The 24,476-nt window shown below is 42.4% G+C and overlaps 1 protein-coding gene across 4 annotated transcripts in view; it reads right to left on the reverse strand.

The window, feature by feature from the left end:
• The window catches only part of LOC142490197 (cilia- and flagella-associated protein 337-like), a 104,222-nt gene that overhangs the window by 75,005 nt on the left and 4,741 nt on the right, over window positions 1-24,476 (reverse strand). For all 4 annotated transcript variants that reach the window (XR_012800002.1, XM_075592155.1, XM_075592157.1 and 1 more), the window contains 7 exons: window positions 20,977-21,030; window positions 19,406-19,489; window positions 15,221-15,286; window positions 6,366-6,596; window positions 5,136-5,218; window positions 2,585-2,677; window positions 1,408-1,453 (listed from right to left, as the gene is read on the reverse strand). Coding sequence is in view for 3 of the 4 variants with exons in the window: in XM_075592155.1 (XP_075448270.1) it covers window positions 1,408-1,453; window positions 2,585-2,677; window positions 5,136-5,218; window positions 6,366-6,596; window positions 15,221-15,286; window positions 19,406-19,489; window positions 20,977-21,030 (657 nt within the window). In the remaining variant the exon portion in view is untranslated. The remainder of the gene's footprint in view (window positions 1-1,407; window positions 1,454-2,584; window positions 2,678-5,135; window positions 5,219-6,365; window positions 6,597-15,220; window positions 15,287-19,405; window positions 19,490-20,976; window positions 21,031-24,476) is intronic.

A 24,476-nucleotide genomic window follows, 5' to 3' on the forward strand; every position in this document is an offset into this window, starting at 1 on the left:
GTAAAAATAAAAAAAAGTATTAATATTCAATAGCACCATCGGGCTGATTACAACACATTATGCAGGTGCATGTTTTCTAAGCGGTGCAATACACCTTCTGGCACCGGAAGACACCTTACATTCCAATAACTTGAATGGACCATAAGGTGCCTTCGTGCGCCAGTATGTGTTCAATGGAAAAGCGCTGCTTAGTGAATATGCAGCTACATGTTGTGTTTTTGTAATCAGCATGATGGTCTTAGGTGCTATAGAGCATGTTTCCCAACTCCAGTCCTCAGGGAACCCCAACAGGTCAGGTCTTAAGGATATCCCTGCTCCAGCACAGGTAGGTTAATCAGCGGCTCAGTCATTTTGAATATCCTTAAGACCTGACCTGTTGGGGTTCCCTGAGGACTGGAGCTGGGAAACACTGCTATAGAGTATTGTTACTTTTTTTTATTTTCAGAGCTTTCAGGGACAAGCGAAACTCAAGGGAAAAAGGAAACAAAAAGAACAATAGTGCAGAGGATCCTCACCAACAAACCCCACACATCTCTATTCTCTTCTTGACCCTTTGGAAATACACTCACATTTGTTAAAAGTTTCAAACGCTTTGAATAAAGACTTGGGAATAATGTGTGTCTTGTTATCCCTAGTACATATTCAGTAATAAAATAAAAGGTATATAGAAATGTACTTCCTCTTTAAAATATATATAAGAGATCATCCAAAAGGATGGGTCAGTCGAAGACCGAGTCGAACACCGATTGAGCCACCTGTGCTGAAGCAGGGATATTACGAAAACTTGACCTGTTAGTGTCCTTTGAGGACTGGAGTTGCCCACCCCTGTCATAGACTATAGATATGGTCTGCAAACCCTTTCAACATTCATTTCAGAGAACTCTCCTCCCTGCAGCAGGTGCAATCTCTGCCACTGCTATGGGCTGATTTTTAAATAAAGGTCCATAGTTCTTGTGAAATAAATATTCAATATAAACAGACATATATAGATAAACACATTGAAGTACAAGAACAGATCAATTAAAATAAGAGAAGAACATAAAAAAATCCTAATCCCAATAGCTTGGATATTTGTTCTGTGTGCAATAAATGTTTAGGGAGAATCCATCAGGTTATCCCAACATGTAATAACAAACAGTAGAAATGGTCACTCTCCACTACAGATCAGAAGGGGGCATATCAACCCACATACTAACAAGTAATCCCATGAAGTATAGTGCAACATTATGGAATATAAAAGCAGTGGAATAAAGTGCATTTTTCCGGGTGCACCAGGACCCCTTCTTCAGGCTGGGTGGCCTTCCAAATAATTATGAACATTAAAGTGGTCAAACATATGAAAATGTTTTAACATCCCTGCAATATTAATGTATATCTTAAATTGGTTTGTTGTTATATCTACTGTACCTGGTCGTCCCCGTACAAGATCATACACTCGTCAGTATCAGTTCCACTAAAATAAGAAATAAAGACCGTAATCCACAATTCTGTTTAATAATGGTTGCATTCAATGAGTAAAAAGCAAAGCATGAAATTAATTGCAGATACATGGGGAATATATGGTTCCCTTACACTTTTCCCACTGCTCCCATTGGTGTCCGGATCTCCTACCTTCTGTTGACATCGTAAGTTTACGTAATATCAATATTTTACTTCTCCTTTAAATAAAGCTTGTTTACACTTGGTTAAAAAAAAAAACTAAGTCAGTAAATGTAGCAATACTGTAAAATACAATTGTATATGAAAACACAAAGCTAGTAATCTGGTCAGATAAGGTTACCAAGTGGTACGGTAGCACATGGCAACATTCCCTCAATGTCAAATAAGCCGTGTCCTCGTGGCAACATGGGGAAGTGGGGCTCTACTTATTATTGCAATTATTATAATTAATGAATAAGAGCAAGTGTATTCCACAATGACACATAAAAAGACTTCTCAGATAACCGGTTATTATATCTAGAAACAGTAAGTTAAAAGGATCCGTGCTAAGAGGAGCTCGCAAAAGATGTGTGGGTTAATATGCTGAGGTTACAAACAGAGATTTAGAACCTGAAATGGACTTGCTTTGTATTGAGGTTCAGTGGTAGGTGTTGGATACAGCTAGTGGGAAAGAAGGGTGAAGATATCAGAATGGTGTTGTATAGGATTCCTTAAGGAAGTAATTTATTGCAGTACCTTTAATTAAAGGGCAAATACAAGATCTGTCGCCTGCCCTGAAGCCTTGAATATGGAAGTGCAAGAACTTGATGAGAGATAGTGAACAGCAGTGTGTATGAGAGTTGAGGTTGGAGTCTTAAAGGGGATGTTAAGATGTATTAACTTATAGAGAAAGCAGTCAGGGAGTAAAGCAGTTTAGAGAAATACATAGGGAAGCAATGCTTTCTTCTTTCTTAAGAACTGGTTTGGACAATGAGAAAATCTGTTTTGAACCTCTATAAATTAGGCCGAAGCTCAAATAGTGAAGAAGAGACAACCATACAACAGTGATTATATTTTGTAGATACCTTGATCAAAAGTGAATGCTCTAATGGGTGTTTACTTACATTCACTAACATTCTTGTGTAATATACAATTTATATTTTACCAGTAATCCAGTTTTAAAGGGACAGTTTCCAATCCACTGATTTGGCAGTATGGCTCCAGGTTAGATAGTTCATACAGCTGGATCTCCCGGTCTCTACACAAAAGATCAATTCATTACAAACATTATTTATTGATATGCCTTTTTATAAAGGAGAATCATCAGAAATAAAGGAGAACTAAATGTATGCAGGCATATGACCTAAATCATAAGTAGTAAATGCAAATCTACATTAGTTGGGCACAAACTGAGTTCACCTGAGAACCATGGTCCTAAAACCTCCCCAAGGACAAACAGCCTTCTTAACACTCAAAGTCAAATGACTATACTGTAACTCAAACAGAAAAAAACACTGCCAGGGTGTTTATTTTTCATATTGGTTATCTTTTTTCGATAAAGAGTCTTATAAAAGTTATAAAGAGAAAGTAGTTGTTTTCGATTCTTTCATTAAGTCAGTGCCCTCGGTCTTTGAGATGTTAGAACTTTAAGTGCCATTAATACGCCATTATTTGTTTAGCATGAGTCATGCATAAATATTACATCACAGGAGTTAGGATGACTACATTTCTGATAACACCAATAATGGGGCAGGATATTCTGAATGTGGTTATCAGGTTATTTGAAATGGAGTTCAGTTTTGCATTGCACACAGGACAACGCAGATCCATTGTGTATGTGGATTGAGAAGCATGCGGGGGTGTCATTTTCTGTTAATAAAATCATATAAACTGAAGGCATTTATAAAAAATAAAATAAAAAGAAGGGCAAAGAAAATATTCTATATTTGGATTTTTAAAGAAATAGATTTCAAAATTTAAAGCAGAACCCTAAACATTTGAATTCACATGACAGCAATACAAAAATATAACACAGTTTATTGGTGTATATATAATTGCAAGTACAAACAATGAATAGGCCATCATCATAGTCTGAAGTGTTTGTCATTTCCCATTCATGTATTTCTATACTAAACACACAATGTACAACATGATTTCCAACTTCTGATAAGTTGCCAAACTGGTATGATGGGAATATGTGGGGGTATGAAGGTACACATCTCCATGTACTTGATTTAATGAAGAACTTACAGTATCAAACAAGGTGGCCCCAGCGGTTTCACATTTCAGCAGAGTAATGCAATGATATAAAAAATATACATCAACTGTCAAGCAGGCTTTCTAAAAAATAAAAAAAGACACGTCTAACAAATATACCATTGAAGTGTTAAAGCACATTGGACACCAAAATCCCTAACTTTTAGATTATGTGCTCACCTCTATTATCATGTAAATAAATAAAATATAACTAAAGGCCTTTATTTCTATATACAGGCATACCCCGGTTTAAGGACACTCACTTTAAGTACACTCGCGAGTAAGTACATATCACACAATAGGCAAACGGCAGCTCACGCATGCGCCTGTCAATACGTCCTGAACAGAAATACCGGCTTCCTACCTGTACCAAAGCTGTGCGCAAGCGGGGAGACTATTGTGTACGTTAATGCGGGGTATGCCTGTAACATAGTTCCTTTGAGGAGCAGATGGTTTGATCCATAGGGTTTACACATTGCTCTAATGCTGTATTTAAAGTTGGACAACATATGATGTATATATTTTAACAATGTTCTGAGGATTCTAAAAGTTCCTCTACACAATGTACATGTTCTTATACACATTGTAAAATGTACTCTTCAAATGAAAGAAATACATTTGATGGCAGAATTTGTAGACTGTAAATAAACAGAATAATAAATAGATGCAAGCAGCGTAAATATCTTAATTAGACCACGTGAAAATACTACAAATACCTGTAGTCGAAGTGTTATGGAACTATGGGGTATGAGTACCACCACTCTTCTATTTATATACTCACACGATCACTACTTGTTTCCTTACATTCTTAGGCCGAGTTCAGGGTGGATGCTACGGGCGCGAGTTTACGTGCGCGCTTTCGCCGCGGGCTCCTGCAGCTCAGCGATCTGTGACTTAGCTGCAGGAGTTGTGTCGCGGCGTTTGTGTGTGGCGGGGGTGTGGCGAACGTGTCGAACTGGTTTGCTGAACCAGCTCACATGACGCGACTGCCGCCCGAAATATCATTTTGGGTTGTAGCAGAAAAATGTAGCAGCGTCAACGCTGTACTTTGCCGCCGGTGGAATTTTCAGTTTGAAAACTCCCACCGAACAACCCGAAATTGTGACGGATTTGCGCGTGCACGCAAGCGCGCGCACGTCGCGCAGCATCCACCCTGAACTCAGTCTTACTGTTTCACTTTTTATTCCAAGAAATATATTTGTTTTTGGAGGCGGCTCTTCCTTTCTGCTTTCTAAGCATAGATGTATAAATCTTACAAAATAATGATGCAAAGTTGACTATTTGGTAATAAAAACTACAAATTCCATGCACTTTGTCATATATTCTGCTTTTGGTGTTAACTTGAAGTTTTCCTACAAATATAGAAACTTTTAATCAACTTTATGGATATGGTCATAACATTGCATGGCACTTGGGATGTATAAACCGTGATAACAAAAACAAATCATATTTTCACATACCCAGTTCCAAGGATTAACTTGTTATACTGCGTCATGATAGTGAAATCTGTCACCCATTTTGCCATTTTTTTCATAGGTTTATCCTGAAATGTATGTAGGTGTTATTGCATCATATTTGAACACAAATATATGGATAATTAAAAATGATGAATCCATTCATGCTCGAAGTGTCTGTAACGGATTACCTAATATAGTCACACTGTTTGGAAATGATGCAGCATCTTTATAGGACAGAGGGTCTGGTGTTCACCTAACACAACCAGGAGAATTATCTGATGTTTTTCATACTATTGGGTCATCATTGTGTCATTAAACCTGGCTACTAACATGACGTTACCTAAATAGGTAACGTCCGTTAGCTTCCCTGGGTTTAACAGGTATCCTCAAAGCTAAATATGTGCCAAAGCAACGTGATCTCATTAGCATACACTTAACACCATTTGAGCACTGCCTTGCCTTAGCATTACGTAATGTGGCGTTAAATCGGTCTTACCCAAAGATGGCGTTACTTCCATGCAGATCCTGAATAGGTGTTTAATGAAAGTTTAAAAATAAGAGACGACAGTAGAGGAAAAGAGCCATGTAAATAACAATATGGTAGTTCAGTCATACTCAACTTGTCTTTCACTTATCCAGACTAGGTGTAAGACCTATTTCAGGGTCTTGATGTGAGTAAAACCACCTTTAGCTCTGACTTAACTAACGTAACATTAAATCCCTGCGTTAACTATAATGGAGAGCTGAGGATATGCGTTGTTCGTGGGAACACCTCTTTCCAATATCATTAGTACTAACGTCCATGAAATAGCAGGGCTCGTTACGGCTGAAAACAGAACTTAACATATTGTTACTGGACCCCTGTTACGGCTGAAAACAGAACTTAACATATTGTTACTGGATCCCTGTTAGTACTTAATGATATGTTAACTGAAGTTAATGCATCATTAAGTATTTAACGGACTTCTGAGGGTCTCCCCTAAATTATCTAATAGTAACCAAGTGACAGGACAGTGGGGAATGCAAGCACTATGTTGAGCTGCATAGGAAGAGGGTTACCATCACAAGGACGATTGCCATTGTATGATCTCCCCTGCTTATTGTACATATTTCTGGAGGTCACATGTCATCATGAGCAAAAATCCAGAAAAGGGTAAATCAAAACAAGTGGCGCTAATTCATAAGATGAATTAATAATGAATTCTTTTTTCTTTTTTTTTAAATGATACATACACAGATCATTTTGTCACGTTTCAGTTTCAGCTGTGTGGACCAAAAATAGATATGGCCGTCTCCTCTGACCATGATTAAAGTATTATCAGGCATAGAAAAGACACGCAGGATGGGATCTCCATGATTGATTTCCTGGACTATAGCTGGCAATGTGAAGCTGATTTTTTTGCGTCTGATGTTTGATTGTTCTAGCTCAGTGTAGTCCAGCTGCATATACGTGCAGAATTCATCCTGTCAATATAGAAGGCGTCACATTTTAATATTTCTTTATACATATATACTGTAATTCTTTCAATTTGGGAGCAACATTTTCTTACATTACAATAGTATACAAACTTTAATTAGCTTGCAGTACAAAGGACACTGGGTCATCCCTTAAAGTTAGTGGAAATTAGATTTCACCAGTAACCCTCCCCTTCTCTTCCACACCAGCAACAAAGGAAAGGGCTCTTTACAGTAAAGGCAGTTAACATGTGGAATTCATTACCCATGGAGACTGTGATGGCAGATACAATAGATATCTTCAAAAAAAGCTTGGACATCTTTTTTTAAAAGGAAAGGTATACAGCGATATACGAAATGAGTAAACATGGGAAGAAAGTTGATCCAGGAGGTAATCTGATTGCCAATTATTGGAGTCAGGAGGGAATTTATGTTTCCCTTATGAGATGAAATTGGTTGATATATCACTGGGGTTTTTTGTTTGCCTTCCTCTGAATCAATATACTTTAAGTAGGGAAATAGGATAGAGTATCTGTTGTCTAAATTTGGCATAGATTGAACTTGAGGGACGTATGTCTTTTTTCAACCTCATCTACTATATAACTGTAGCCCCCTGTAAACAGCACAGGCTATACCTATCTTCCTTCTGCTGTGGTAAGTCCTGTTAAGATCAGGCACCAGTAATCATCATGGGTTTTCCCCCTTCATAGCCTGTCCTGAATGGTAGACGCAGGCCTGGACTCTGCTGCAGGCGTGAGCAAGAGGGGAGGTCCTGTTGACATCACGAGGGGCGGGGCTAGCTCTATATTTAGCAGCCAACTCCGGTGAGTAGTGTTAGTCCGAGAGAGTCAGAGAGAGTTAGAGAGAGTTAATGGTGATATCGAGAGCCTGGAGTTGCCGGTTAGTTATGCCGGGAGTATGCAGTGCAGTTAATATGCTATGAGTCAAGAAATCCTGCGGATCGGTCCGAGGATTTGGAGGAGACTACGGTCTCCCCTGCGCAGAGTGCAGGAGAGAGAAGAGCGGAAAGATTCAGCGTCTTCTATTAGAGCTGATAGAATTATAGACTTGGTGGACCAATGCCCTCACCCCACTACCGGGGGTGATGGGGAGAATCCAAGACCCACCACGAGGCTAACCTCGGGGGTGGGCCACGGGGTATTGAAGCCCTAGCCCAGACCATCCTGCCGGAGGAGCGACTTGGAGGGAAGGAGAGGAGGAATTATCTGGGTGACGGCGAGCGGCGTAAAATCCGTCCTGGCTATTGTGTTGCGGCTGTTGGAAGCCACTATCGTTGGGATATTGTTGCTCTGTTAATAAAAGAGACTATTCATCATCCGCAAAGACTGTGTGTGATTTGGAAAGTACTACCCTGGGACCCTAGGGGTTCTTCTATACCGGTCCTGTCCCATATTCCTGGGAGTATAGAAGAGATCATTAAGAGATCAGGGAGGCTACCACCCCGAAACCCGGTCCTGGCTCCCCCACAACATCGCGGGAAGCTCAGTCCCTCCTGTTCCTCACAGGTACGCACCACACCGCATGTAATCCATCCTCATGCACCCTAGACACCACCGTAGAGTCTGGGGGAAGGGGAGAAGCAGGGTTACATTTGGAGGCGCTAATGAGATATATGTCAGGACAGGACCGGCTTATAGCAAGGCGGAACAGGCAGAGTGAGATGCACTCTCCACGCAAGTGTTGGAGAAGGATGGGCGCAATTGCATATGCAGAGGGTAGTCAGGAGGAGCGTAGACTCTCGCACAGTACGCCTTGGGCGCCCATAGGAGTTGGCGTAGGAAGGGTGGATAGTTAGAGCTGACCAAGTCCCTTGAGGCAGGTAGCTTGTGGCAACTGGGGGGGTCAGCCTGTTAACCAGTCCAGGGACCATGGCCCAGGGCCCGCGCAATGAGTGGCCAAAAGCAGGAGACGCCCGTACCTAGACAAGAGGTACCATAGCTATCACCCACACACACGCACCACAGAACACTTGCATGGTAAACATCGAGTATAGTGCATGGAGGAGAGGAGTTCCGCTGAGGGGGAGAATGCGGTGCTAGCCCTTGTGTGTTCTACGAATAAAGTTTTTTGAAGATCCCAGCAGCCTCTCTGAGTCAGACATGCGCAGTTGCGCCGGAATCCTCCATTGTTTCGAGGAGTTCCGCTGAGCCTGGGGTACAAGCCACCTCAATTTAGTGAGAAACAGAATGCAGAGCACACAGTTGACAGTCAGTCAGTGTATTTTAGGTATGAGATACCCGTTAGACATTGAGGATAGAGCACATGGACATTTGGAGGACTCGTCCAAAATGGCGGCCATCCCCACATGCGCTCCGCGGAGCAAGGACAGTGATCTAAAATGGCAGTTCCTGCCAAGCCTGGAGCAAGCACGTGCGTTGTGCACAGAGACAATCAGGAGAATGTGGCAGGACATGTGTAACAATTTGGCGCCAAACCCGGATTCTTGGCAAGCAGAGCGGCACGAAAGCCGAAAGCCCACCCACCGGTGTCGTGAATGGTCAAAAAGCCCGGCCATGTCACGCTGACAAAGAAAAGATCCCGCCTCTGGATTCCACCAGAGGGAGGGGGCCCAAGGAGAGCCAATCAGGAGAGTCCTCCCCCGCGAAGGGAGGGACCGGAAGCCTGAGCGAAGAGCGTCACATTTGTCTGGCATTCGAGGAGCAAGGAGCTGGAACACTGAGCTGTCTTCACTCTGAGTGAACCATGTCCGAGATGAGTACTTCCATTCACCAATTACCAGGAGGCCTACTGGTAGTGGAGGTAGCTGAGCACGAATACGTTCAGTGTTTGTGTGTACACTGCGGGATACCGGGCGCGGTACCAAGCACCAAGGCCCGATGCCCTAAATGTGGCACGTTTTACCTTTGGCCAAACGAGCCGTGGGATTTATTCGGAACCCCGCGGGGCGCCTCTCCGGGAACGTTGACGGAGGTGGCGGAAGACAAAGAAAAGACTGCCCTGGGTCCCCGTTATACCATATCGGGAGGAACCAAGGCTCAGCTAGCTATTGAACTAAGCAAGCTGGCCACCAAGACAAGCGCGACCGCAGTGGAGGTACACAAGCGAGAACATTTTGTACCTATACCCACTGGTTGTATCGCCGAAGAACCAGGTGACTCCCCAGCGGAGGAACCGATCGTGATTTCTTCGGAGGAAGAGATTGGTGTAACATCGGTGGCGATGCGCCTACCGGCGAACCACCACAAAGGCATCAAAAGAGAGCAGACAAGTCCGGAGACCATCCGATGGCGAGCGCTGGTGCGGCCGGAGGCCCGTATGAGTCCCACCGCCGTCGTGACTCCCAGTGCAACGGAGACCGAGACGATCCTAGAGGAGCCCAATGTCATCAAAAAGCAGCGGAGTGGTAAGGAGACCCCACCACCCCCTTACTCCCGCCAGGCACAGACCGCACTCACGGTGAATGAGAAAGAGAGGCTTGAGGCCTACTTGTTCGACCGTGTACCGGATGTTCCACCGCCGCCCCCGCCGGTCCTCGACGCATTGCCGGTGCGTGACCCCGGGACGTATGGAGATTCTGCAGGCGATTCGGACAACATCGGTTCCGGTTCCACCGTAACGCGAAGTCTGGGAGGGATGTTCTCCCCTCAACTCATAGCCTCTGCCATTGCCAGGGCTAATCTACAGAATCGAGGCCCCTCCCGAGAAGCCCAAAGTATGAGGGGGAGTGCCTCTAAGAAAAAGTTCATTGGGCGGGGTGTCACCCGTTTGCTGGACAATGCCCTGGACGTTCCCCCAGCCCCGGCCCATAGCCCCCCTGCCCCGGCCACTGCCCCTGCCCTGTCACGAGTGGTGCCACCGGGACCTACCAGGGATAAGTTATGTAAAAAACCCAAATACTCCAAGTACTTGTGGGACTGGGAGTTGAGTGAAGAAGGGTCAGAGGGGGAGATACCGTATTCAAGTGTTATTCCTGTACCTAACCCTGTGCCATTTTCTCCTGCAGCTAGAGGGAGGGCCCATGGGGCTCACACTCCAGTGGAGGCTTGGTCTACCAGTAAAGTGGTGCACAAAATGAACCCCACTAGGTATTATAATGCCAAGGGAAGGAGAGATTGCTCGCGATCTACTGATGCGGGTACGTCCGGTGTATCATCACAGGTAGAGTCTGATGTAGAACGCACTTGTCAGGCTGCAGAGTACGAACACCGCGACAAATGGTGGGCGCTGTTGTTCACCGGATACCACGAAGGGATGGACCGTACGCGGTTCTTGTTAATTAAGAACGACGTAGTAGATCATTGGTGGGGCTGGTTCTTTCACTCCGCAGGAGATGGAGGATGAGTTAGATTACCGGTCTAGGGAGATAGAACAGAAACGTATTGTACCTCAAGGCCCCAGTATATTGTATGATGAGGTAGCTCCAGAGGAGCCTGTATTTTGGGTACTGCCGAGCAGGGCAGGGCACCGCACCCTGACCAAGCTAAGTCGAGCTGACCGGGCCATAGTCGCTAGATACCGGCAGTCACACGGGTATGAGTATCCCTACGTGCCGGAGCCCATCATGAGAGAGATTGAAGAGAACCGAGACAGTTGGCTTAGGGAGGCAGTCCAGGAGTACCTTCGGACCAAGTTCGGTCAGGCAGGGTATCACAATGAGGATAAGATGAGTGAGCTAGTACGCATATGGAGCATCGGTAGGTGTATTTACATGCACAGTGTTACATACAGGCCTGAGCATGGGCCGGTTCAGTCATTCGCTGTGACCGTCACTGATCATAATGGACGACGGGTAAGAAAGCCTGATTCAAGGCATTATCTGTAGGGTTCTCCATGTCGGGAGTACCCAGGTGTACTTGTATTAAAACTACCTCATTATGCATGTATTATGACAATGTTATGTGTGCTGTTTCTCAGTTGGTTCGCCGCAGGATGGTTCTGCTAAAGATAGGTCCAAGTGGGGACCATTGGATTCCACCATAGGGAGAGTGTAGCCCCCTGTAAACAGCACAGGCTATACCTATCTTCCTTCTGCTGGGGTAAGTCCTGTTAAGATCAGGCACCAGTAATCATCATGGGTTTTCCCCCTTCATAGCCCTATCCTGAATGGTAGAAGCAGGCCTGGACTCTGATGCAGGTGTGAGCAAGAGGGGAGGTCCTGTTGACATCACGAGGGGCGGGGCTAGCTCTATATTTAGCAGCCAACTCCGGTGAGTAGTGTAAGTCCGAGAGAGTGCGAGAGAGTTAGAGAGAGTTAATGGTGATATCGAGAGCCTGGAGTTGCCGGTTAGTTATACCGGGAGTATACAGTGCAGTTAATATGCTATGAGTCAAGAAATCCTGCGGATCGGTCTGAGGATTTGGAGGAGACTACGGTCTCCCCTGCGCAGAGTGCAGGAGAGAGAAGAGCGGAAAGATTCAGCGTCTTCTATTAGAGCTGATAGAATTATAGACTTTTTGGACCAATGCCCTCACCCCACTGCCGGGGGTGATGGGGAGAATCCAAGACCCACCGCGAGGCTAACCTCGGGGGTGGGCCACCGGGTATTGAAGCCCTAGCCCAGACCATCCTGCCGGAGGAGCGACTTGGAGGGAAGGAGAGGAGGAATTATCTGGGTGACGGCGAGCGGCGTAAAATCCGTCCTGGCTATTGTGTTGCGGCTGTTGGAAGCCACTATCGTTGGAATATTGTTGCTCTGTTAATAAAAGAGACTATTCATCATCCGCAAAGACTGTGTGTAATTTGGAAAGTACTACCCTGGGACCCAAGGAGTTCTTCTATACCGGTCCTGTCCCATATTCCTGGGAGTATAGAAGATGGAGGTGCTGCACCATTAAGAGATCATGGAGGCTACCACCCCAGAAGCCCGGTCCTGGCTCCCCCACAACATCGCGGGAAGCTCAGGCCCTCCTGTTCCTCACAGGTACGCACCACACCGCATGTAATCCATCCTCATGCACCCTAGACACCACCGTAGAGTCTGGGGGAAGGGGGGAAGCAGGGTTACATAACTATATGTAACTAGGTGAATTATGTATGCACTGGGCAACTTCTTGTCCTTTTAGGGAGAATTTATCAGTGGTACTAAAGTTACTGATAATACAGTTATCCTAAAAATGGAAATTAACATAATTGTTCTGATGACCTGTGTATGGCATGAAAACAATTTAGCTGAATTATTTCTAAATGTTGATTAGTTACTTTAAAAAAAGAAAAGAATCAAACTGGAATTTACTAAAGAAAAGTACTGTATAAGTGCAGGGAGCATCCCACCGGCTCTGCACAAATTGCTACAAATGCTTATCCCTTTCTGTCCAGGGGAGGACAGCGCTCAACTACAAACCCACTTGGTGGTAGATCCTCAGAAGTCTGTTAAATCTGGTCTACTAGCATGACATTACCTAAATAGGTAAATGTTTTTCTGTCGTGCTAAGAAAGCTGATTAGGGAATTTATTTCATGTGACTCAACTTTTCTTGTATATCTTTTCATTTGTCCATGCCAAAAATACTATGTTGGCAGAACAAAGAGGACATTTAAGACACGTAAGTCAGAGCACCTTAGAAATATTAGGTCCCAGAGTGTCTGCAATCATTTTAGACTGTGTCACAACTGTGATCCGACCAGTATTGGGTATGTCAATGTTCCAAATTGACAAACGGGGTTCAATTAATAATAAGTAGTTTATTGTCAATATCATCATACTCATTCAAAAGTCTACAAGACTCTCTCTGCCAGGGAGTGTCCAGGCAGCAACTTTTATACATTTTTGGTTCCTTTGTCTAAAACTGTTACTAGGCAGATTACACTAACCACTCCTTAATTCTTAAACCAATCATATTACAGCTCATTAAACCTGGTTACAACTGGCCTCAAAACAGCTATGAATAGGTACCTGGTACCAACTCTCACTAGGAATATGGGCGTTACTTTAGGCACAGTCGTAAATCAACTTAGGAGCGAAATCTCTCATTTACACCAGACACATTCTTACTCTCAAAATGGATAATGGACATAACTGACTTTACAAAATGGAAACTGTACATCACTTTCAATCCTTCTCCAGAGGACCCCCCCCCCAGTCCATTTCAGAAATATATCAACGGTATCTTCATTTTAGCAATATTACTTCGTCAGGTACTTTGGAATAGATCTGTCTAAAAAGAACTACCGTAGTGGAGATAGAATTCTGTCTATTAATAAACTGGAGACAACATGGATTTTTAAGTTGAAAACATTAGCACCACGAGGACTGAATTTAGATATTGATTTGGTATCATTTTTGTAATCTCGGGTCATATGCTATTAGTATGTGTTTCTTCCCAATTGTTCTTTTTCACTGTTTAAATTAATGGTCCTATTTTCTGTATAAAATATTTTAAAATATATTTTATAATGCATTTAGTTATATGTCTATTAATGATTTTATATTGCAAATAGTATAAGTGATGCTATATTGTTAATGGAAGGGTTTTTAAGATTATGTGATATCAGTATCAGATGCGCTAGCCTTTTAGGTTACGCCCATTTCCCTATTTGATAGGATATAAATAGGATCAGGGCGAGCAGCTTCCACACATGCCCCTGAGGAAGCCAGTTATTGGCGAAACTAGTCGGGTGAAGGTGAATGTGGAACTGATGAGGATCGTTTCCCAGAGAGTCTGCAGTCATAGAAGTGACAGTTCGTGATTATCATACCGAAATCTCACGAGACGCGAGCGCAGGCCCCACGTGATGCGGAAGTAATCTGAGAACGCGGAACCGACGACGAAGGACACAGGGCGTGGGACGTTTCTGAGAACTGCCTATTATCCGTGTATACCGGAGGAACCCAGCGTGGGGCCAGTGACTATTGAGGAGGAACGCGATATGCAGGACATTCTCTGGAGTGATCTAAGGGTCCTGGTAGAACCGTCTCTGACGTGTGCAGTACTCATCTGTGGAATATATCTTTTTTATGTGTTTTTATAATAAATTCTTTGCATTTTGGTACTTCTCTCTCCCTTTTCCTTATCTTATATTTTCTCTGCAAGTAAAGTTGGGATAAGCTTCAGAATCCTGGTGAGCCCAGCAGTTGGATTGGGAAGGGAGCACAGCTGATTTGGATAAAGTGGATTTTCCTGAATAAGACAGAAACAGCTACGACCAATTTCTCTGCTAATTTCCATCTGTTATCTTGTAAGTGAGATTCTTTAAGCAGGTTTTTGATTGTGCTATATACAGAGTGCACTATGGTCTGTTTCTTTTTTTCTCTCTCCTATGCGCTATAGGTCCACCCCCCTCCTCTTTGTGTTTCTATTTTGACTTTCTCTCTGGGTGAGAGTCTTTTGGGCCAACTGCAGGGAGAGTTTAGGTATTTTATTGTTTTAGCTTTGAGTCTTTATTGTTAATTATTTGCGCAGTTCTGTTTTTTCTTCCAATAACATGAATTATGTCTATGTCAATACAGATATAACCAACGTTATTAGAAGATGTGGCGCGCGGCAGCGAAACATCCACGAAACGCCAGCAGGAGAAGCACCCATTGTTTTGAATCGGCTGCTTTCAAGAAGGGGGCAGGGCTATCATAATATTTCACCCGTGGGTGCAATGATGTTGGCTACATCTTTATGTCCAGAGTAGGAGTTCGAGCCATAGAACCTCATGTAACTTACCCACTCAATTCTTCCTGTTGCTGAAAAGTCTATTTTCATAAAGAGTTTTTCTATCTGTTCATCACTCTGTGAAAAAGGAACAAGAAACATTAATTTATTAATAGCAGTCAAAGTGGGACACATATCAAAATGTGTCAATTTGCTCTAAAATGCAGGGCAACATTGTTTTTTTATTATTTGTGTCAGAAGCGTACAGTATGTATGAAGCTTGTTGAATTTACATCTTAGATTTGTACCAGATCTCTGAGGAGCCAAGGTTAACGCCACCTGAGACCTGGCGGATTTATTTCTCGCAAAGTAAAACAAAATTGCTCCAGGCAAAGATTTTGATACATATCACAGTAATATGCCCGTGAGTCACTGTGACTACATCCTCCATAACTCCTCCAATTATCCGTTTCCAAAACGCACACTTGCACAAATGGAGAAAAATTGGGGCAATTAACAGAATGTGTGATAGAGACAAAATGATATCATTAGCACCTGTTTTTGGAGAAATCTCCAATTCCCTCCACTTTATCCAAATGTCCAAATTTCCATAGCTGGTATATATACGCTCTGCTGTAGTGTTAAATGGTTTCTTAGTTACTTAGATATATGGTGACGTTTATTTTCCAAATGCAATTTTAAACTTTCTTATTTAAACTGCATTTTTAATGGTCACATTTGAGCCGCTGTTCACAACTATTATATTTAAGAAGACAACATAATCTATACAATCTGTAATTGGTGTAATATTAAAAAGGTATCAACTAAAACGCAAGAGGTTTAAAAAAAGGCTATTATTACCATTTATTTATTCCCAACGTCTGTCTTCCTAGAGCTTTGCCACAGGCAGTTTGATTAAGATTTTTTTTACATGATTATTTATACTTTCTCTGTTAATACTATATATTGAACTTGGTTGACAGAGTAAATGTGAGTAACGTTTGGTAAGAGCTGTGCGATAAAGAATATATTGAGACCATTAGAGCAGCAGTCCTGATTCTTGTTCCACATTCACACAATACAATGGTTGCCATGGAGTTTGCTAGTGTATAGTGTTGTACAAAGGTGTCCAGTTTCTTGAAAGTTCACGCAAATTAAAAGAAAATCACCAAAGGGTGAAGCGTTCAGTGATTTATTAGGCAGCAAAATTCTGAAGTCTCCCAGCAAAAAAAATGTATAGTTCAGATTCTTTCTAATTGTTGTTGGAGTGAATTATCGCAGTGTTTGCATAGGCGAATAAATAGCTAAAAGTGTAGCAAAGCCACATCGAAAGTCACCAATTTTAATAAAAGTTTTCTATGGAGAAAACAATTCTGGTAAATGTTAAACTTGACCAAAAAAGTGTACCAAAGAAGGTGCACTACAGAGTCCCTTTTTAGGCGCACCGCAGACCTTTATAGTATAGACGGTCAGGGGTGAATGTAGTGAGTGTAGTGAACTTTATTAAATTGCTGTGCAAACGTGCGATAAAACAGTATATAGTAAATAGTAGAATCCTATATACTTAAATAAAAAATAGACAGCTAACATCTATTAAAACTCCGCCAGAGATCACACCGAGCTCTAGTAATGCTGATCTATAAGGTATCCAGGCCAAACAGGATATTTATCCTCCGTCACATCACCTATGTAAGAGGTAGGTACATGTAGTCAGGTACTGGTGTTAGTACACATAAAAGATGGTCGCTAAAAGATATCCCCTTTAATTCCAGATTACTGTGTGTTGTCAGTGATGGGGTGAGCGATCTTTATATACCTGTGTTGTACCTGTGTCCACACTGGGGGGACACATCCAAATGGTTCTCGGTGATGTTATTGGTGTTGTGGGCCTATCTTATGGTTCCCTATAGATGTAAGGGTGAGTACCTGCTCCTAAATAATCATAGATAAGGGGTGCTGACAATGTTATGTTCCATGGTAGCCCAGTTTAAGATACTTGTACTGTGTCAAAAAGAGCCTAGCAAAAGTGTGGTTTGTTTGCTGTGTATCAGTATCGTGCGCTGCTCTACACGTTCTTAAAGAAACCCAATGGACATGAGCTGCACATGCGCTAGATTCGAGCCTTCTCGCGTTAAGAATCGGCGGCTAGTACAGGGGTGGGGGACACCCACAAGCAACAGCAGTGATGTGATGCCTCTTGGTAAGTAAGGTAATCATGTAGACTGTTTGTTTTTAGTTGTCGCTGAAAAACTAAGCCGTCCTGTCAAATGCCAGAGCTCTGTCTGAAGTTCAGACCACGCATGCGTCGCAGACCGAGCTTGGATAGTACTGTCAGACAGTCTGTGCATACGTCGGTGCACAGTAGGTAAACTAATAGCGATTGTTTATAGTAGAGGACACAGTTGGTGTTCTATTAAATGTGATAGAGTCTTATCCACATGGCAGAAAAATCGCTATTAATAAAGTGTTGCACCAGAAAAGGGGGGTTCCCGTATGCTCTTAACCAGAGTAATCAGCTGTTGGGAGCGCATGTGTTGCGCGGTGTACCATACAGTGTAGTGCAGTATGCCCGAGAGGGTATTTGGTTACAGACTGCGCTTAATAGCTTTACTGGTATGTTAGTGTAGACAGCAATTGAGTGGTGCCCATGGAACAAGTACTGCCCTGTGGCAGTACTAACACCTCTTTAAATGGGTGTAACAAGGAGTTTGAACAGTATATTGTAGTATAGGAGCACATGCTGTCTGACAGTACTATCCAAGCTCGGTCTGCGACGCATGCGTGGTCTGAACTTCAGACAGAGCTCTGGCATTTGACAGGACGGCTTAGTTTTTCAGCGACAACTAAAAACAAACAGTCTACATGATTACCTTACTTACCAAGAGGCATCACATCACTGCTGTTGCTTGTGGGTGTCCCCCATCCCTGTACTAGCCGCCGATTCTTAACGCGAGAAGGCTCGAATCTAGCGCATACGCAGCTCATGTCCATTGGGTTTCTTTAAGAACGTGTAGAGCAGCGCACGATACTGATACACAGCAAACAAACCACACTTTTGCTAGGCTCTTTTTGACACAGTACAAGTATCTTAAACTGGGCTACCATGGAACATAACATTGTCAGCACCCCTTATCTATGATTATTTAGGAGCAGGTACTCACCCTTACATCTATAGGGAACCACAAGATAGGCCCACAACACCAATAACATCACCGAGAACCATTTGGATGTGTCCCCCCAGTGTGGACACAGGTACAACACAGGTATATAAAGATCGCTCACCCCATCACTGACAACACACAGTAATCTGGAATTAAAGGGGATATCTTTTAGCGACCATCTTTTATGTGTACTAACACCAGTACCTGACTACATGTACCTACCTCTTACATAGGTGATGTGACGGAGGATAAATATCCTGTTTGGCCTGGATACCTTATAGATCAGCATTACTAGAGCTCGGTGTGATCTCTGGCGGAGTTTTAATAGACGTTAGCTGTCTATTTTTTATTTAAGTATATAGGATTCTACTATTTACTATATACTGTTTTATCGCACGTTTGCACAGCAATTTAATAAAGTTCACTACACTCACTACATTCACCCCTGACCGTCTATACTATAAAGGTCTGCGGTGCGCCTAAAAAGGGACTCTGTAGTGCACCTTCTTTGGTACACTTTTTTGGTCTATTGCCTTTTCCCTAGGCAGCACGCTTTCACCAACCAGGGGTTAGAGCGAGGTTCCTTTCTATAAATGTTAAACTTGTAAACAAGCTGCGAGGTCCCAAAGTCACCACATTTGTGAATGTAGCACTGACTTCTACCAGTGCAATTGCCTTGCTCTGCGTTGCGGTGCCCTTGGCAGAGATGGGGTTAAGTGGAAATACTGATTGTTGGCGGGTGAGTCAGGTAGAAACTCAGACCTTGTAGGGACAAGCCAATGCTTGGAATACAAATACATTTGACTTTATTCCAGTTTATTGTAAGTTATTTTCCGTGTAGCCCCCAATTTGTCTCCATTCCTAGGAATTCTTGGGATGGAAAATTTCAGTCAGTGATAACAATGCAATTAGGGGAGTTCCTGCAGGGTGTACATTTGAAGACCATCTGGTTCTGACAATATTACAAAGTTTATGTAAACAACTAACCATTGTGATTGGTGCATTAAGAGATCCTGGCGGTGAAATCACCAATAGTGTAAAATAAATGCAGTGTGGGTCCACAGGCTATTTATTTTTTTAAACCTTACTCACTTACAGTTCTGCATAATCCTGTGCTCTTCTTTACTACCCATTTGAATTTCTCCATGTCCAGTGACTTCTGGCCATTATTTTCCAACTCCTAAAAATAGGAAATAAATACAAAATATTGCAGATAACAATGTATCTGAGTTACCAATCGAGAGAACAGGGTGATAATCGCAAAAAGTTCAGCAAAATGCTGGAAATATTAATGACACTCACAAAACAAAATCTTATTCTAGTCCCTTTTTCCTCCCACTGAATTACATGCATTGCGGAATTTCCCACTTGATGTCATGTGCGTGTGCGGCTAACCTGGTAAAGGAGCCTAATAGCACAGTAGGCATTTTACAGGGGGAGGTGTTAGGTATGTGTGGTAGGGTTGGGAGTTGTGTGCTATTGTTTATAGTAAGGAAATGCCTTACTAGCATCTTTGTTATGTAGAGAGTGGGTATATTGTTAGGCTGTGTCTATTTTCTGATTACCCCTACCATGACAGAAGTCTTTCATTTGCAATGCATTAGTAGCCCCTCAGGCATTGAATGGGTTAAAGACTTCTCTGCCACAGGATACTGTGATGTTTCTTACATTATTACCCTGTGGTAGCCGTGCTGTGTATTTGCATGGAAATGTTTGATGTTAAGGGAGAGAATTGCGATGTGGCTCCATTATTTCCAAACACCTGCATGTAAGTGAGCTCAGTAGAGCACGGTTATTGTGCGTGTGTAATTCTTAGTGGATATGGTATTTAATCAGCAAAAGTATCCCATTCTTTTTTTCCCTAATGCCGAATGTTATCATCGATTTTAAAAACCTTTACATAATACTGTATAGGCCACAGTTTCAAACACAGCAGAAAAGATTTGCAGGAGATTGCAACTCAGAACGTAAGTAACATACTGTATTCAGCAGTATTAGTTATCTACTGTCTGTAGTCATCTTAACATGGTTGCTAAATGTAGCTTGATTCTAATACTACAATACCCTCTGTTATGTAAAAAAAAAAGTAGGAATGCAAAGTTCCTGAAAATAACTAGTTTTGTGTACAGTGTGTGTTTGTGTGTGTGTGGGTGTATCAGTAGTAATGCATTGTGGAGTTTTTGCAAACAAATGATCTATTTACCCAGCAGCCAGCACTTTAACCTTGTCCCTCTCCCTTATTTAGTCAACAATTATTTTCTTCCAGATTATTAGGAGTCAGTTATTAATTTATCCTGTTGCCTGTAAAATAAGGCTAAACAAGTCCCTTATTTATCTGACTGCTTAAATAAGGCTGAGCAAGTCCCTTATTTATCTCCCTGCTTAAATAAGGCTGAACAAGTCCCTTATTTATATGGCGCACCAAGTAAATAGCGTTTACCTTTCACAAAATCTTCAACATAAAACATGGGAAGGCTATTGAGATAATTTCTCACCCAGCAGAGTAATTTATCTACAGTACAAGAAAGGTCATTTCAATCGATTAAATGCACAATAATACGCGTAAATGTTGCTCTTAATCAACAACACAAATTTAGTTATTTTATTTTACTGTACTCAACAATGAGCATTGAATGTTGTACTTATCTACACAAAGTAAACACCTACCTCAAAGACCTTCTTTAGCTTTCGTAATTGCTCCAGTGTCAGGTCTTGTTCAATCTACAAACAAAAATGCTATTAATAAAATGCTTGCATAAATATTGTGCTCATTTAAACAAACACTACTACTATAAGCATATAATAAAACACTCTTCCTAAAATTAACCTGTGAGGTGCCAGTACCTAAAAATACTGATGGTGACATAATGCACAAATAAATCTTTTAAAGTGACTATACCAAATTTAAGCCACAAATTATTAGGTTATGGCCCAAAATAATTGTGTAAATCTTAAAGTGACATGTGAATCAACTATTAGAATGGCAGACAAAAGGACAATACAGCAAGTCTATCCAATGACTTGTACAATGATGCAACAGAAAAGAGAGAACAAAGTCCTTGGCGCAAAAGAGTCAATAATTCCAGTCCTGAAATGTGGCACTCTGATCAGTCTCAAAGTATGATCGTTGATCCCAATTGGTCTCTTTATAAACTGGTAATTCTGTGGGTACAAAAAAGAAAACAGACTATTGCGCAGTAACTTCCACAACATGGATCGCTGCACTCTTCAAATGCCTACTTACAGCAGATGAAAAGATCACAGGCCATGGATAATGTCTGTTACTTCACTCAGAGAGCTGGATCCCCTAGTCCCACATACTATAGTCTCCAACACGTGTCCCCATGAATGATTAAAATAAACATAGCATGGTACAGGTGATAACATTTATTAAAATGCGCAAGACCATACATTTTATACCCACAGTGTATCAGGTCTTGGCGAGTGATTTAAAGATGCCGTCCGTAGCTTGAGTATCCGGAGCTCGGCGCTAGCAGTTGGGGACGGCGTCACACTTCTCTCCCTCTCCTCAGGTCACGACTCGAGTTGTCTTCTCCCCCGATGTCATCACCACTGAAATGATCGCTCCACCTCAATGCTGACGGACGTAACGAGCGCTGCCCTATGCGTTTCGTGACTCGGAACGTCACTTCCTCAGGGGATTTGGAGCTCTACTGTCCCTATATTGAGTTCGATTTAGCGTCTTTTCTTAAAGGGAATTAGAGGTTCCCTAAACCAGTTTTCTGGTCACCAATATTATCTTAAACCAAATGAGGATGGAATCCAGATTTTCCACAAAATATCAACATTATTTTATAAATGTACATTGTTTTTTAATTAATACAATTTGCATTGGATATGTGTGGAATGAAAGATGTATGGGAACTTTCAACATGAGCCAACATGTACAGCTAACACTGATTCAATTCCTACATAAGGGATCAATAAGGTGTATTTACATCATAGTCTCCAACAGTGGTTGGTCTGTAATGCCGTCTCTTGTAATTTCACTGACTAAGGTTAGTGCATGATGTTTTAAGTTGTGTTAATTTTAGTATGTATACCCAAGGCTTTTTCTTTGTATGAATTTTACAAGGGAACGAAAAGGTTACTTTTTAGGCTATAAATAGCCAGTAGGGACAGTAGAGCTCCAAATCCCCTGAGGAAGTGACGTTCCGAATCACGAAACGCAAAGGGCGGAGCGCGTTACGTCTGTCAGCAGTGAGGTGAAGCAATCAGCGCATTCGTGACGTCATCGGGGAGGAGCTAACTAGAGTCGCGGATACAAGGAGAGGGAGTGGAGTGTGACGCCGACCCCAGCTGTTAGCGCCGAGCTCTGGATACTCAAGCTGCGGACGGCATCCTTAAATCACGTGCCAAGACCTGACACCCTGTGAGTATAAAATGTATGGTCTTGTGCATTTTAATAAATGTTATCTCCTGTAACATGCTATGTTTATTTTAACCATTCATGGGTACATGTGTGTTGGAGACTACGTGGGATTCGGGAATCCAGATCTCTGATTGAAGTAAAAGACATTATCCATGGCCTGATATCTATTCATCTGCTGTAAGTAGGCATTTGAAGAGTGCAGCGATTCATGTTGTGAAAGTTACTGCGCAATGGTCTGTTTTCTTTTTGAACCGACAGAATTACCAGTTTTTGAAGACACCAATTGGGATCAACGATCATACATTGGGACTGATCAGAGTGACACATTTCAGGACTGGTATTATTTACTCTTTTGCGCCAAGGACTTTGTTCTCTTTTTCTGATAAATATTATGCTGGTACACACAATAGTCATTTAGTGGTTATACCCTACTTTAGATAGGGAGAAATAATTCCTGCAATATTAGTCTGTTATTGCAATTTAGTTGTTTATCACTGTCATACTCCCTACATCATCAAAAACAGGTATTTATTTAACAACCAGAAACTTAATCTACACAAGACATTACAAATGTACAACTCTCCCTTTAGTTTTTCAACAGTTAAAGCGAAATCACTGAAGCTTTGTACAGTATGTGCTTCCAAGGGTTGCTTGCTCAGAGCATTGTGTTATAACACAGCAACTGATCAGAAAAATCCAGAGGACAGAGTTAGAGATTTCTTGATAGAATGTGTCATGGGAGACCAGGTCTTTTTACACCTTTTTACCAGGATCATTCATTGAGCAAAACAAGGTAATGAAATAAATTGTAGTTAATTCGCACAAATTCACTTACACACAATGGAACACAAAATACAGACAAAACAATACACCCCCTGGGGGGTCTGGGGTCGAAAAACTAGACTTTCCTAGGTGCAGGGAACTCTAAATAAGAGTTTTACCCTGACTGGGACTTAGCCTGGAATCACATGGTTCCAAAATAGACGTGAAGTTCCACACGCCACCGCTCCCTTCTCTCCTGAGAACTTGGACTTTCTTGACCACGAGTTACTGCCAATCCTCTGGAACTGAAATCGGCATCATATCCCAGCCACGTCTGCTATGGTCGATTTTGAGAACTTGGCCGTGAAATTCGGGCTTTAGAATCTGGCAGGCAGGCTTTCTAGCTTAAAATCGAAGCCGGTTGCCTTGCTATTCACGCAAGAGCAACTTTGAAAAGCCCGCCTGCGCTCTTACTACCGGAGAACTCGAATCTGATTGGCCCACCGGTTCTTTATAGTATTCTGAGTTTCATTCATGAAACTCAGCAGCCAATCATCGTGTGGGAAAATTCGCAGCAACCAATCAGAGCCAAGACGGTAAGAAAAGCCGGGTCAGCGGGAAATATGAAACAGCCAGGAGAGATGCGCAAGCCTGGCACCTCACTCCCTGGCTATCTCAATGCCACCCTCTGGGACAGGCTCCTCCAGGTCTGGCAGAGCAAGTGGGATCCTAGATGACTGCCATTGTTCTCCGGACCTGGGTACTCAGCTCTTCCATGCTAACCAAATGCTTTTCTCACCTCTGGCATCCTCTGGTTTCATTGAACTCTGATGTCCAGCAGACTTACTGGCACCTATGGGTTAGCCTGGGCAGCCTGACTAGACATGGGTTCCGAATGTAAAGACACATTAATAAAATATACTTTAAATACATTTCCCTGCATCTCTGGGTATAGGGGATTGAATAGGAAAAATGTTGTACTTTATTTTCTCTCTCTCTTATTCTCTACACC

The sequence above is a fragment of the Ascaphus truei genome, chromosome 3 (assembly GCF_040206685.1).
Source record: "Ascaphus truei isolate aAscTru1 chromosome 3, aAscTru1.hap1, whole genome shotgun sequence".
In the NCBI taxonomy this organism is placed as follows: Eukaryota; Metazoa; Chordata; class Amphibia; order Anura; family Ascaphidae; genus Ascaphus; species Ascaphus truei.